Source organism: Melospiza melodia, chromosome 2 (genome assembly GCF_035770615.1).
Source record: "Melospiza melodia melodia isolate bMelMel2 chromosome 2, bMelMel2.pri, whole genome shotgun sequence".
Taxonomy (NCBI): domain Eukaryota; kingdom Metazoa; phylum Chordata; class Aves; order Passeriformes; family Passerellidae; genus Melospiza; species Melospiza melodia.
This window is the reverse complement of record NC_086195.1, coordinates 120820860-120836393: the sequence shown is the minus strand read 5'-3', so window position 1 is coordinate 120836393 and position 15534 is coordinate 120820860. Positions and strand designations below refer to the sequence as shown.

The window sequence follows — 15534 nt, the reverse complement described above, 5'->3', positions numbered from 1 at the left end:
GATAAATTTTGTCTTGCTTTTAAATTTTCCTTTTCATTTAATCTAGAGCGTTTATGAAAAATGCAATGCTAAGCCAGTGCTTCTCTGATGCAGAGAATTTAAAAGAAGCCAATTTGGTCCTATTTGTATTTGGTTAGTCTGTTTCTAATTACAGAGCAATTGTACAGCATGGTTGTTGTACAGTGTGTTTTGCCCTGTGGCCTTGGTCCCTTGGTTATCCAGATCAGAAATCTTGCTGGAGCATAAAAGGATGTCCCCAGAGCTGAAAGCTGGGGACTCTGAAGGGCAGTATTTTTTAAGATGTAGCTTTAGAGCTTGAAACAAGTCACTGTGCTAAGATTCCAGGTTGACCTGTTTAAAAAGTATTAGAATGTAACAAAAAAGAAAGGGGGGTGTTTGCTTTCAGAATACAAATATCTGAGATTTGATGGGGGACTAAAGGTGACTTCTTTTCAACTAAGGGTCAGATGAATTAAGGGTAATCAAGGGTAATTAGCACTGTAGAGATTAGTCGTCCTTTAGTTTTCTTGAGACTCATTTGCTGCTTTGCTGGCTACTGTCTTGCCAACATAGTAATTCAAGATTTATAAAATACTTGGTTTATTTAATGTCCAGTTAAATATTGCTATGTTAGTGGATTCCTTTTCTCCTTACTTCACACATCTTATGTGGTTTTTTTTTTTTAGACCAATACCTATAGCCTGGTAGAACAAAGCTTTTTTGAATCAATTTGACTGAATGTTTTTCTTGTGAAGGAGACATTTTTGCTGTCCTGAATCCAATTAGTCGACTTGTGTACCTTGGTACATAGTCAAAGGCTAAGTCTTCACCTTGGTTTAGCACAACAGGGAAGATTGTTCCCTTGTGATGATGTCATTCCCTTGTGACTATGTTGTTCCAAACTAGTCTGACCAGTGAAACCCAAGGTTGTTGTTTGAGATGTCAGATTACTGTCTCAGTTGATTGCTAGGCTTTGAAAGACTCCCCTGGTTTGGCTGTCCCAGGTGCATGTGTGGAGGAGCATAACTGCCACAATAATCCTTGGATTAAAAACATTTTTTCTGTGCCTACAGTTGAAAAATACATTTTTTCATACATGCTGCCTTAATGCTGAAGGGAGCTAGGGCAATGAGAAAGTACTAATTATCTGTGTAAAAAGTGGGAAAATAATGGTCATTGTTGTGCCCTGGAAAATTGTAGTCAGGCCCAAGGTAGTTATGTCCACCTGCTGTGTTAAAGAATAGTCTTAGCTGTAGAGGACTATGTGTTTTATTTTTTTGGGGGAAGAAGTGGGGTTTTTCAGGGTCTTGTTTTGATTTGTTTGGGGTTTCTTTTGTTTGTGGGAGTTTGTTTTGGGGTTTTTTTTGGGTGGGATGGTGGTTTTTGGAGGGTTTTTTGTTTGGTTTTCGTTGTCGTTGTTCTGGGGGGTTTTGTGGTTGTGTGTTTTTGTGGAGGTTTATTGGGTTGTAGGATTTTTTTATTTGGGGATTTTTGTGTTGGTTTGGTTTTTGTTTGGTTGTATGATTTGGGGGTTGTTGTTTTTGGTTTTTCCTTGTTTCTTTTGTCCTGTTATTTTTATTTATTGAAGAAATGTATTTTGGTTTTAGAGGAAAGGAAACCCCTTGCATTCTGTTGCTTCCTCAAAGGAAGTTCACAAGTTTGAAATATGCTACCTATTCAGCTATCATTGTAAGCCATTTCAGAGTTTACTATTACTTTAGGCTTCTATTGCCACAGTGTCCTCAAAAATACAGTATTTTACCTTTCTGAACTCGGTGACTAATTAGATTTACAGGTGTTGTAATTTCAAATTTTTGGGGACTTCTTTGTCTGTGTAACTTGAGCAGCAGCTGCAGAATTTGGCAAGTGCAGGTCTAGTAGAGCAGTGGAGTTTCCTGATATTTCAAGGATGCTTACTGAGGTAGTCAAAAATAAAACTGTGACTGGCAGTTTGAAACACAGAAAAAGGAAAATGGACCAAGTATTAGGAAGACTTACCTGGTGGGGAAATGCATCTGATGGTGGGAATTAAGAGTAGAAAATACACTTTTGATAGCAATCTTCTGTCTGTGAAAAGACGCAACAGGCTTTTTCTTTTTTCCTTTTAAGTATTAGAAGAGCTCTATGAATTTAAAGGAAAATTTGTCTGCCAAATCATTTTGAGGTAATTGCTAGTAACTGCCATAATAAATTTGTGATGAAGAAGTTTTTTAATGGAAATACTGACCACAGCTCAGACTGAATAAATAGCACATCTATTGCACTTTGACAGAGCACTGACTTGTTCCTGTAGTTTATTTTTCCACACCAAATGTTTTGCTGAACTGAATTTGAGTTTTCTGCAGTTCAGTAATTAGCTTTCATTAAGTCTTTAAATATTTAATTTTTGAGATCTGAGAATATTGTCAGGGATAACACTGTCACGGATCTCTTAACTTAAAGTGAGAACTGAGCTCACTTCACTGAGCAGAAAGTAGCATTTGTTCCTATTTTATGCAAGACCTGGCTGGCTGAATATTAAGCAGTCAAATAGATGGTGCTTGTTCTAAACCACACCTGGAGATCAGGGACATGTAAATGGAAACATTCTAATGCTTGCTTTAGTGACAGCTCTTGTACTGAAGCTTCCTAGGCTCTTTCAAAGCAAAAGTTCTCCAGCCAAAACACCAAAGTTCCTTAATAGTAATCTACAGTCTCATCCTTTGCAATAAGAAAATATATATATTTCTTTCAGTAGAAAATCCTGGAGAAGGAAGGTAGATTGAAGGAGGTTCCTCTTAAAAAGAAGTTGTATAACAGTGCTGAAGACATGTTTGGTTTTGTTTGTTTTGTGTTGTTTAAATAAAGGGATGGACTGTTCTCTAAATGCTCAAAACAGCCTACATTGTAAAGATAAATAATATTGAATGTCTGTTCCCTCAGGTTTTTTGCATAATTATTGTAATCCACTTTGCTGTTTTGGCACGTGCATTGCTGTTCCAAGCACAGATTTATTTATTAAATCTGACAATTGTACTTAAGAGTTTCTTTATGAACCAGTCAAAACACATCTGAGAAAGACATTCCATTGCAGCACTTAGGTGATGCTGGTGTCCATCACCAACACAACCTTTTCTTTTTTGACTAAGTTTCAGAGTCCTCCTTATAGGTGTGATTGACACAAGTCAGATGTTGTTTTCAAAGAACATATGCACTAATTACTTTGAGAAAACCCTTGAAAGTGCATAACACATGGCTGTTCTGCAGTAGGAATTAAGAATGGATATTTTTAGACAGGGCTTCAGGTTTGCTTCAGTATAAATGCATTTTAAATGCTGACTTTTATTTTAAAAGAAAAAAGCTTTTTCTTTTTTTAAAAGAAAAAAGCTGCAGGAAAAGACAAGTATGTATTTTATACTGTGAGAAAAAAAGAAACACCGAAAACCAAAACTCCCCCCAACCTCACTAGTATACATGTATACATTTGCTTTATATTTTTAAAATATGAGGCTCATATTTTAAAGCTTAAGAGGTTTCTTGTATGTAACTGCTTCACAGAATCATTAAGGTTAGAAGAGACCTTCAAGGTCATCTAGTCCACCAATCAGCCCAGCGCCCCTATCCCTAAGTGCCACATACAGTTGCTTCTTGGAAACTTTCTGAGATGGTGACTCCATCATCTCCCTGGACATTATTTCAATGCCTGACTGCTCTTTCAGTGCAGAAAATATTTCTGGTGTCTAATCTGAACCTCCCCTGATGCAACCTAAGGCCATTTCCTCTGAGGCATGGTAGAAGAGACTGACCCTCGCCTGGCTCCAGCCACAGGACTTGTGCTCCAGACTCTTCTGCAATACTGCTTCATAGTGTTATTTGGAATGTTTTCAAAAGGATTAGCTGGTTACTTTTTTTAGGGAAGGTACCCCTAAAAAATGTGGTTTTGTTTGCAGTATTGGGTTTTCCCCTTCCTTTTTACCCCCAGCACTGCTTTGAACTCTATAGTTGCCCTGTAGCTGGTTGGCCTCTCCTTTTACCAAGTTATTGAGTAGTCATCCTCATTTGACATTGGCTATTAATAAAGTGACTTTATGAGGTACAACTTGCTGACTGGGATTTCAGTTTTAAAGTGGACTCTTAATACCTTGACAAAACACCTTGTAGATTATATTTGACTCTGATATTGGCATAGATACTGGATGTGCAGTATTTGAGACTGTTCATCTCATTTTCTGTGTTCTGGGCACAGAGATCACAGGGAACACATGATGCTAACCTCACTTATATTTCCCCTGACATCTTCTCACAACACAGAATTAATAGTCATGCAAGAAAATATATTTTTGACTATTTAAGCTAGAAAATCAATATATTGAGTGTGAATAGTATCTTGTTGGACTCCTGGTAACTAAAGTTATACATTATTTTGTCTGCTTTGAAATTATTGTGACAGTGCTGAAAAATACCTACATAAAATGACAGATGGGTGCGTGATATTTTGTAAAGAAAAATAAAGGCAGCTTTTAAAACAAGTTCTCTAGCAGTGAAAAATAAAATGATTTTTTTTAAGTACAAAAAAGTTACCAAAAAAGTATCATAGCAGTCAGTCTTGCATGTATCCAAAATATAATTAACTATGCATCCTACATGGATGGAAGTCCTCCTGTGGCTAGAGACATACAAGATCAAATGCATTACATCAGAAAAAAACCTTCCTAACAGCTTTCCAAAACTGGAAATAGAACTTCCTCATCATATGCTTTTGCAGTACCAACCATTCAAAACCTAGAGACCTGCAAAATTGTTTTGGTTTTAGATGAGTACAGCAGTGACTTGCCTGATGTAGAAGCTGTTCTTTGTTCATAATCACTGTTCAGTGTAGAACCTCCCATTCAGCCCAATGAATTAAACCTTTTATGGGCAGTTTTAACTCAAGAACCATGTAAGTGCATAAACACAGAGTGTATAGTTTGGAAGTAATTCTCTAATTCTGATTGTAAAGATGTTTGCTATTAAAGTGCAACACGATTTTATAAGCTTGTAATGGTCATGCCAGCTGATAGGAAATATTTGAAAATCTCTGAGTGTATTATTTTAAATATTTTGGTGTTTGTCAGTACATTTCAGGTGGGATAATACTTTTAGTGTACATAAAAGAGAATTTGAGAACTTTGGTTTTTCTGTTTGCATAAGCTTCTGTACTAATGAGTAGAACATCCTCAAATGGATGCACTGACAGCAGGGATTTGGCAGGCAGGCTCCCAGCCACTGATGCTGTTTGCTCTGGGCATGGAATTCTGCCCATAACAATGAGGCCAGGACTTCATATGAAAAGGGAAAAAAACCCTCAAAGTATGGATCAGAGGCAGAAGAAAAGAGCTGCCTAAGCCAAGGACATGCTGCTTCTTCCTTAATGGTACTAATATCCAAGATTTGTGTACTTGGCAGCGTTCCTGGATTTATAGTTCTTACTCAGAAATCTTGGAGGCTTACTGCTGTTGCCAAAATGTTAGATGTCTAATGCCACTTGAGATACTCTAAAATACTTCACGTGATTTCCAGAAGGGCTGGAGTCTCTGAGATGTCATAATTGCATCTTTGCAGCCTTTGATGAGGTCACATACCCAAGTGCAATCTCAAGTGGTGGCAAATGCCTGTGTATAGAAAAACTGAAGGGAATTATCTGTGCTTCCCCAGCCAAGCTGGAGGGGTAAAAAATGTTTATGTGCATACACCCACATACACACACACATACTAAACTCAAAACCCCAACAAAGCCTTTCTACATCTCACTGGATTAAAAATTCAGCAGAAATAACCTTGTAAAAGAACAATCAATCACCCCCAGCAAAAAATGCAAACAAAAAAACCCTATCCAAAAAATAGAAAAAAAACCTAATGACCTCCAAAATGAAAAATTTAAGATTAATTTAATGCCAGACATTTTTATTACAGTTGATGTGAGCCCACTCCAGAGACACAGTGCAGCTTTAGAAAGTGGATGTCACAGTCTTGTCTGGGAAACAGTAGAAGAGTAGACCAGAAAATGAGATTTTCTTACACAGCTAAATACCTTCTAGACATGCTGCACAAGTGAAGAGGGTTAGGAAATGGCACAGGTTTCATTGGTTCAGATTGAGTTTTGAAGTGGTGTGAGAAAAAATATTTCTTAGGCATGTGATGCATAAAACAGACTCAGACCACTCCCCAGTATCCTTCCATCACTTCTTCACTCAAGCTACTTTGTGGTCCATTGACAAACATGAGAAAGCTCAGCCCTTTTGGTGCACTGGTCAACACTTCTGTGAAAATGGGGAATTCAACCCTTACAGCTCTCAACCATGCAGCCCAGTTTATATAAAGACACTTAGACGGGCTCATTTTGTCAGAAGAAGTGGAAATCTTACCAGGCATTTTGCACAGAAGGTAATAGGATGGGGGTATTTTCTGTTTTGAGTTGTTTGGGGAGACCAGGACATTTCTTCTTTGTTTATTTTTGGGGAGTTTTTCCAAATTTGGAATTATAACAACTATATATGTGTATATATATATATATTCAAAATATATTATATATATATATATATATATATATACTTAAAAAAACTTCCACTGCATTGCTTACCTATTGTGAGTACTTTGCAAATGCATATATATAGACTGGAGGAACTGCACTTTTATTTGGAAGTATAAGCAATTTTTTTCAAATGACTTAGTAAGAGGCATGAAGAATAGGAGAATAAATTGAGCTTGAGAGAAGGAAAAGAAATGATTCATCTTCTGTTTGTGTTTTGCATGAGGAAGTAGTGCATGGTTAATACTGGTTTCCAGTGACAGTAGAATAACACTTCCTAATTAGGATTCTGAGAAAGTGACACAAAGGAGGTAGATTAGTTTTCTTTTGCCACATTTGCATCCAGTGATCAAAAATGCTGGATAGAATTGGTGAATAATGACTCTTGCAGTGGATGATGGCATCTGTAGAAAGCCAAAAAATTGCTGACTGAATATTGCTTTTACAGAAATTCATGTTGTGCAGAATTAAAAATTCTTAGGCTGCATGTTGCTATGGATAATTTGTTCAAACATGGAAGGAAACATTTCCTCTCTGCCTTCCTACCTATTTTCCTTTTCTGAAAATGGGATATAAAATACATCGGATAGCTAAAAAAAACATAAGGAGGATATGTGAAGGAAAGTATTTGATTGCTGATGTTTACAGAGCACAAAGGCCTGCATTCTTATGTTGTTAGAATCAGGTTTAGTATCAGGTCAAACAACTCGTTTCCTTCAAAACAAAACCCAGACATATTGACAGTGGATGTGAATTGTGCTGTTTAAGGTATTTTTGTATACTGTTTCCTTTTATAAAACTGCCATAATTTACTAATAAAATTGTTGTGTATTCAGCTCTATTTTAATTAGAACATGTAATTAGAACACTTTCTATAGATGAAAAAATAATAGACACTTTATTTAAATAAAATGAAGATTTTTTTTTAACACGTAAAAGAAGTCAAATTGGGTAATACAGAGAATAATAGTTTTTTGGGCATAAATATGCTTGGATATGCTTGAAGGAAGAGAGATTCATCCCTTTATAAGCAAGATAGGGGGTGGCTGGAGGTGTGCATGGTTGTTTTGGGCTTTTTTTGAAAGCGCAGGTGATGAAAAAATTCAACTATTAAAAGAATATTAAAGTCAGCAGTTCAAATTAGTAATATTGATGAATCCATCTTATGGGGGATGTTACAAAAGGTGAGAATCTTTCTGAGGTGCTCACTATTGGAGGAATTCTGAACCTGAGTGTGGGCTTTTAAAGTACTGTAAATAGTTAACTGCATTGGCAGACTAATGGTATCTTTTGTCAGCGTACAAATGATAATCACACTTCTACCTTCCCCTCCCTTTGTGTATTAGGGTGTGCATGAATATTTGTTTCAGCTTATTGGCTGGGGGCGTTTCCCCTCTATTTGGCTTGATTTTAGATGTGTAGTGAGTTCATAAATTTAATTATTTCTGGTAGAGAGGAGGTTTTTCTCTGTATTTGAATACCTTATTATCTTTGACCTGTGGCTCTAAAAAGACACTGCCAGCAGAAAAGGTTCTCTTAGATTCAGATACATTAGTATACTTAGCAATTGTAAATTTGAGTTAGTTTTCTCTGATGACATTGATCCAAAATGTTCAATTGTGTTCATGTTTGAATTCTGTAATTAAGAAAGTAGTGAAGTAATATTCCATAAGGCAATAGTAGGGTTTGGTGTTTTTAACTTTAGGTGAATTTGTGTTTGGTTGGGATTACTGTATTTACAGATCCGTTGCTTTCAGAATTTTTATTTGAAGGAATGCTTCACAAGGTGTTAGGTTTAACAAGTTTAACTTGTCTACCTTCAGCAGGTAGACAAGGAAATCTTAGTGATTCTACCCTAAGAAAAATGTTAAGTAATCAGGGAAAAAAAGCACATGTTTTTACTGTTTGCATGGCCTGTCATGTGTTCCCAGGACAGGTGTCAAAATAATTTAGCAATTGAAAGCAAAGCTGTTCCCAGGTTCTTCACTATAGGTATTGAGAAATACCTACCATAGTCTGAAAACCATAGAGTCATAGAATCATTTAGGTTGGAAAAGACATTTAAGGTCATTCAGTCCAGTTATAAATCAGTGTTTCTCTTGAAAGAAAAAAGGATTGGGCCAGACATCTTACTACTGGTGTAGGAATTAAATAAAAGGAAACAACCTCATAATCCTCTGGGTATCAACTGGATTACTCTACATTAGTGATTTAATGAGGACCCTACATGTCCTGCAAATGTCTCTGGTTTTTAGAAATGTCTGTTTTACTTAAGAAATATCAGATGAATAAATTAGTTCATTTGTTAGGAGACATAAGAGTCTTCTCTCCACCTGGGCGGGAGAAACCGATAATACTCTCTTGTCCAATTAAATATCTAGCATAACAGCAAGTTTGTAAAAAAGGTCTTGGCATATAAAGAGTGCAAACCCAAAAGGTTTGGGGAGGAAAAGATAGGTTACTTAAAAGCCATTTCAAGGGTTTTTGAAAGGGAGGTTTAACTGACCTTTATTTTGAAATTAGTTTTACTCTCTCAACCCATTTCCAAAGAATCTCCATTGGAAAATCTACCCTGTCAGAAAAGCAAGTTTTACAAAAGAATAGCTAATGACACTTATTTTAGGAACTGTAGAACATCTGTTTGTTCATAAATTAAATTTTATTTCTAATAAAATTTTCTAATTGGTAAATTTTAGTTCTAAACAAAATATTATAGATATGGATTAACTGTGTATGTGTATTTAGGCTTCTGTTTTCAATCTGTGTAACTTTTAATGTCTAAGTAGGTGTTATCTGTCAAGTGTTGAAGCAAGGCTCAGATATAAAAATATCCCTTCCTTTCTAAACATAATTTAAAATGTGACATGAGCATGTGTTACATTTGTGTGTGCATATGGATTAACAGATAGTTATAGAAAATATACTAAAATAGCAGGTTTGATTACATGGAAATCAGGTTTGATTAATTACTGCTGTAAATTGTTCTGGCTCCGTGCCAGGAGTGCATTGCTCTAATGGAGTGACAACTGCTGAGGAGGGGAAGCTGCAGCTCAGTCTCAAAGCTGATGGCACAGTAGGAGAAATGGTTGGCTGTGGCTGTGTGCTTGCAGGGTTGTTTGTAAAAACAAGCAAACAAACCCAAATAAATAAATGTCAACCCCTCACAAACAAACAAAACCCTCACTGCTATTGCTTGCCCCAAAAAAACCATCCAAACCTCTGAAGCCAATCGCTGTTCATTGAGAGCACAGTGATCCCAGATCACAGGGAGTCTCTTTGGGGATTTTTAGGTGTGTCCTCTCAGAACTAAGTGCTAAGGAAAAGCAGCATGTCTGTGGTTTGGGTGGAGCCTTTGATGGCAGTACCTTAGATGGCAAGTTCCATTTTAAATTAAGTCTCCTCTGAACTGTCAGTGTTTTCAAGAGAAAACGTGGCCAGTACTGCTTAGGATATCTCACTGACTAAAGTATGACTAGTTAGATCTATTAGGTCAAAAGACAGCAGAATGTACTTTTGGTTTTCTGGTCAGCTTTCCAGAGAGTTTTGTTTTGCTTTTATTGAGATGTCCAATGAAGGCATCTTCCTAGAAAATAATTACTGTTACCTGTTGGGGTTTTTTGGATGTAATTAATGTCTAGAAAAAGTCACAGGATTTGTTTTGGAAGAACTGTGGGTTTTAGGTAGCTTGTATACTTTGGAATTGACTAACCTAACATTAAAGTACAGTGTGGAAATTATTTTTCTTGAGACACGGTAGTGAGGCTTATTTAGTCCAGTTCTGTTTTCCAGTCCAACTGTGCAGTTCTGCTGAAACCAATGGAATAGAAATCAGTGTAAATTTCTTGTATCGCAAGTTCTATTGAGGTTTTACTCCTTTTCTGAGCCTTGATAAAAGAAATGTTCTACAAGTGTGTGCACATTCTTAAAATACTTCTATCATTTTGGGGTCAGACATTTCTGGGCTGGAGTCAGAGCACTGTTTTCTACTTGTCTTGTTGCCATGAAGTATGGATTAATGGCAGATATTCAGCCTGGATTTAGATATATTGGATAACGACAAGCTGGAATTTACATTTCTAACTGCATCTTAATAAATTGCAAATTCAGATAATGTTTTTAATTTTAATCAAGTGATAATTTCTGAACTAATTTTGTCTCTGGCTGGTGACATATTTAATGGTGAAGAGAAATTAACAGTAAGTACCATCTAAGTTCCAATTGAAGAAAGATTTGAAATGTGTTGATAGATTTTTACATATTCATTTAAACCTAATAAAAGTAAAATATTCTTCCTAAAAGTGGCATCTGAGTAGGTGTAGGATCTAATTAGTTTATGACAGTAATCTGAATTAACTCCAGTCCACTAGAAAAAATGGCAAGTAGTGAACAATTTTCAAGCATTGATTCCACCTAGTGGTAAAAAAATATTATTACTGGTTTACATAATACATATTCAGAATAACATGAAGTTCCTGTCACATATCAAGAAAGAGGAATTAACTGTCTCTTTTGTAACATATTCTACACATGTGCAGTACTGCAAAAGCTGTTCAGAGCAGGCAGCAGGCAGCTAGAATTTGAACACTTCACTGATTGATACTGATAGGGATGGCTTAGATAATGCTTCAAACATATTTACTCTGTCCAATTAAAAGAAATTTAATTGCACAACTGAGTGAGAGTAATGGGGACTTGAACAGGTTTAAAAAGGTACAGTTTTTTTTGTATGTGTATACATGTCAAAACCAGGCTTTTTTGTTTGTTTGTTTGTTGTTTTTTGGGGTTTTTTTTTGTTTGTTTGGTTTTTTTTTTGAGGGATTTTTTTCTTAAATAAATCTGCCTTTGGAATAGAAGTTTGAATTCAGGTAACATGTAGGGTGTGGATGTGAGTTGGGAATTCCTGGCACAATAATCAATGAGATTTTGCAGTGAACTTATTGTGGAGAAATGGACTTGGGGAACACTCACCTGGCAAAATATTGCCTTGGCTAAGTTCCCAGAACTGTTTCAGAAAGGATCTGCAGAGTTCATCCTGTGGGCACAGGGAGAGGCAGAAGGAGGGCAGGGCTCCTGCTTCAGGAGGTGATATCAGTGTGTGCCAGGCAGTTATGACCACAGCTTTGTGTAATGCACAAATTACACATGATGCAAGCTCCCTTCCTGTGTAAAATATTGCCCAACTACTCTTTAGCAACTGAAAACCTTGACCCCTTCCAATTACAGTGATATGTGAAAGCATCTTATCCCCAGCTGATGCAGGCTCAGTATAAAAATGATGTTTATCCTTGTAACATGTGTTTGTGACAATTAACATGAAAGACAGTAACACAACTGATTCTGACTTTTGTTTTCCTTTTCATTTATAGGTACTTGTTTCACAGTGGCAATCCAGAGCATCCAGGAGACATACTTCTAAACACAACTGTAGAAGTTTTGCCTTTTCAGGTACAAAATTTTTGATTTGTATCTTCTCCATTACAGAATAAAAGCAAAGCCTCTGTTTTGACTTCTTTACAGTGAGGAGACATAAATGCTTCTTTTAACTGTATGAACTTGATGTTCTGATACTTTTCCTTCTTTTAACTGGATATGTTCACAGAAGACTATTGTAACTATTCAAATGTTCATTCAGGGTGCAGTCTGATACAAGTGCTGTTGGAAATTTCGAGGTGAACAAGGTCATTTTCTTCCAGTTCATTGCTACTATTTTAAACAAAAAAATAAACAGTCTTCCCTCTCCTGTGTATTTTGGGAAATGGGAAACCTAAGTCAATCTACTATTTGACTTAGTAAAAAAATCTTAGTTCAGGGATTGACACACATCCAAACCCACTAGATACGGAAATATTTAGATTCTTAAAACAGAATGTGTACCTTTCTCCTGATTTCTGATGTTTCTTCCCCATAAATAAGCCAGTTTTACCATAGGAGAGTACTACATTATCTAAAGTGTATTCTTGTCTGAAGTCAGATGGTAGGGGTTCTTTTTCTTCTGCTAGATACTACAGCTACCTATTTATATAACAAAGACTGAGAGGATTAAGAAGTTACTTCAGACTAATTTATTTTATTTAATATTAAAATGAAAAAATATCTCTGCCTTCCCCCATATACCTGCTGTAGGAATCTTGAAATCTAGGCCAAAATTGCTGTAAGTTGAATATTTTTTTTAACTTTCTTTTAATCTATTTTTTTAAGTAAGTAATCATGGAGGATTACTCACATCTCCATTTTCCTAGTCTACCTTCCTTACAGCAGGCAAAAATAGGAAATTCTTACTATTCCCATCCTTGAAAAGAAAATTGTTAGTTTGGTTCCAATTATAAAACATGCCATGTGGGATAATATATCATAAGATCTGAGGGGTTTGTTTCTCAAGACCTGTGGAAATACATTCAACCACAAAAAACAGCAGCAGCCCTCACTTCATCCAAGCTAAAGATACAAGAATGCACAAGCTGACAAGCAAAAATGTGCAGCAGGCATCTCTTTTTTGGCTTTACTTGGCTGTGGAATGTCCCTCACTGGAGCATTCTTTAAAGAAGTAATGCTGCAGGGTTCTATTGCTATTGATGCAATTTGTGGAAAAGGTAAACAGGAAATTCTGCATCTGGCCTGTTCCTAAGCCACTGGTGTCAGAGGAAAATATTGTCAGTAAAACAATGTCAGCTGAGGAGAGGAGCTTCTCAGGGCCCTGTTTCTCCACTCTGGACTTCAGCAGACCTAGAAACTCCTTCAAATATTTTAACCCTGATCTTCCTTTAGTAGAATTCAGGAAAACAAAAAACCCTTAGAAACCAGAGTACCCCCAGCCTGGATTTGCCTGGGTTTCAAGCAGCATACTAAAAACCCCCTCAAGACAATCTATAAAAAAAACCTGCCCCGAACACCCCAACAACAACATAGAAAGCCAAAACACCTGCCCCCCAAATAAATAACCAAAAACCTTCCCACCACTTTTTCAGCAGCTTTAGTTCCAAATAGGAATTAAAAAAAAAAAAAAAAAAAAAAAAAGAAAGCTGATGAATATAATGTCCATTTTGCCAAACATTTTAAATTAATTCCTAGGAAATTCTTAGAGTGGGTCTTTCAGTATTGGATCATGGTTGTAATTTTCAAGCTGTTTTTCAGGATCTGTTCTACAAATTTTTTTTTGTGCTTATTTAATAAAACTGATTGATTCCCATTCATATAGTGAGGCAGTGATAATTGTGGTCCTTCCCTCACTGGTCTGATGGCTTTCTATCTCACCCAAAGTCTTAGATCAAAAAGTAAACTGTAAGTTTTCATTTGTCCAAGAAAGAAAGCTCTTATTAAGCCATAGAAAAAGAAGGCAGGTCCTGCCTTTGCTTGTCTCCTACTGTGTATGGCAGTATGTGCTAAGTATTCTGTTCACGTGGCAGTTACCATGCAAGTTTCATGGGGCACTTAGAGAACTTGATTTTTCTCCTTTGAAGCCAAGAATTGTTCAGTTCTGGAACACTGCTGCTCTTTTTTTCTTTCTTTTTTTTCTTTCTTTTTTTCTTTCTTTTTTTTCTTTCTTTTCTTTTTTTTTTTTTTTTTTTTTTTTTTTTTAATGTTGGCTTCTGTAAGGCTATAAAGAACTATATTCCAGGCTTGTTCTTAACTATTTGGAAAAAATGCGTGCTGAATATATAAGAAGAGTGCACACACACATTTGTATTTCTCTGGCAAAGTCATATGTCAAAATAAATTATCTCATTTGTGCTTTGTTGTTCTAGAGTGAAGAACTGGTATTAAGCAAAGAAACCAAAGACAAACGCTTAGAGGATGGTTACTTCAGGATAGGTATGTAACAGTAGAAAAAAATGTGTATTCTTACTATTGCAACTCTCATAGACATCTTTATTAAAAAACAAAACAAACCTAAACCTGAGTTTTTATCATTCATTTTTGGGTAAATGACCCCATAGGCTTTATTTAATGCTGTGTCCAGTAATTCTTTTCAAAGACTTATGCACTGAACAGAGATCTCTTGTGACTCTTAGCTGTAGTGCAGCTACATCCAGCTTTTCTGCCAGGACTGATCACCTGGATTATAACAGAGGCCTTTCCAGGTTTTGTAAGATCACCTCTTCTGTCCTGTGACTGCACAAGTGCTTTTTTGAGTTGTGTGCTTGGCCTGGATTTGAACCCACCCTATAGACAATCAGCTGTCTCATCACAGGATGAAATTGGCATTTCAACAGCCAAGAGGCTGTTGGGGAAGGTGCTTGGATACATGTTGTCTAGGAAGTGAAATTTTACACATGAATTTTAATTAGTTGCTGGACACAGTTTGGGCAATCCTGTTATACCTTTTTTGTTATAATAAATTTCAGTTGTCTATATGGCTTAACTGTAAAGTCTAACTGGGCTTTTAAATTGAATTCTTACTCATCCTAATATAATTGAAGATGCTTTAAATAGGAATATGTTATGCATGAATGATATCCCTTGTCCTTAATCCTATTTAAAAACACATAAGCCAAAGGCATCATATTAGTTCTGTGATATTAAATGAGTACCTGTGCCAAAACCTTCACAGAGTTTCAGGTGTTAATGCCTTTAGACAGTTTCAAAGCTTTTATTCTTATGTGTAATCCTGTGTGTGCTGATGATGTGCCATGTATTGTTTGCTGCTGGATCTGATGTCAAAATCACTCACTGCCTTTTATTTTGGGAATGATACTGGCTTCACTGTGATACTGTGAATTGTGATACTGCAGATACATTTTCTGGATTTTGTACTTCAGTTTATTGAACAGGACTCAATTATGTACTTTTGCAGGGAAGTTTGAAAACGGTGTAGCTGAAGGAACAGTTGACCCCAGCCTAAATCCTATTTCATCATTCCGGCTTTCAGTGATACAAAATTCAGCCGTTTGGGCAATTCTGAATGAGGTAAGAGATGGTAGAACATTGAAAAACATAACCGGTGAATGGGAGATTTCTTCATTCTGTTTGGAAGCTCAGACTTGTGGCTA

General features: G+C 36.3%; 1 protein-coding gene across 1 annotated transcript in view; it reads left to right on the top strand.

Annotated features, from left to right (window-relative positions):
• MGAT4A (alpha-1,3-mannosyl-glycoprotein 4-beta-N-acetylglucosaminyltransferase A) overlaps positions 1-15534 on the top strand; it is a 77806-nt gene that overhangs the window by 56403 nt on the left and 5869 nt on the right. Inside the window, exons 13-15 of the mRNA XM_063149765.1 lie at positions 11914-11992; positions 14290-14356; positions 15339-15451. Of these exons, the coding sequence (XP_063005835.1) occupies positions 11914-11992; positions 14290-14356; positions 15339-15451 (259 nt within the window). The remainder of the gene's footprint in view (positions 1-11913; positions 11993-14289; positions 14357-15338; positions 15452-15534) is intronic.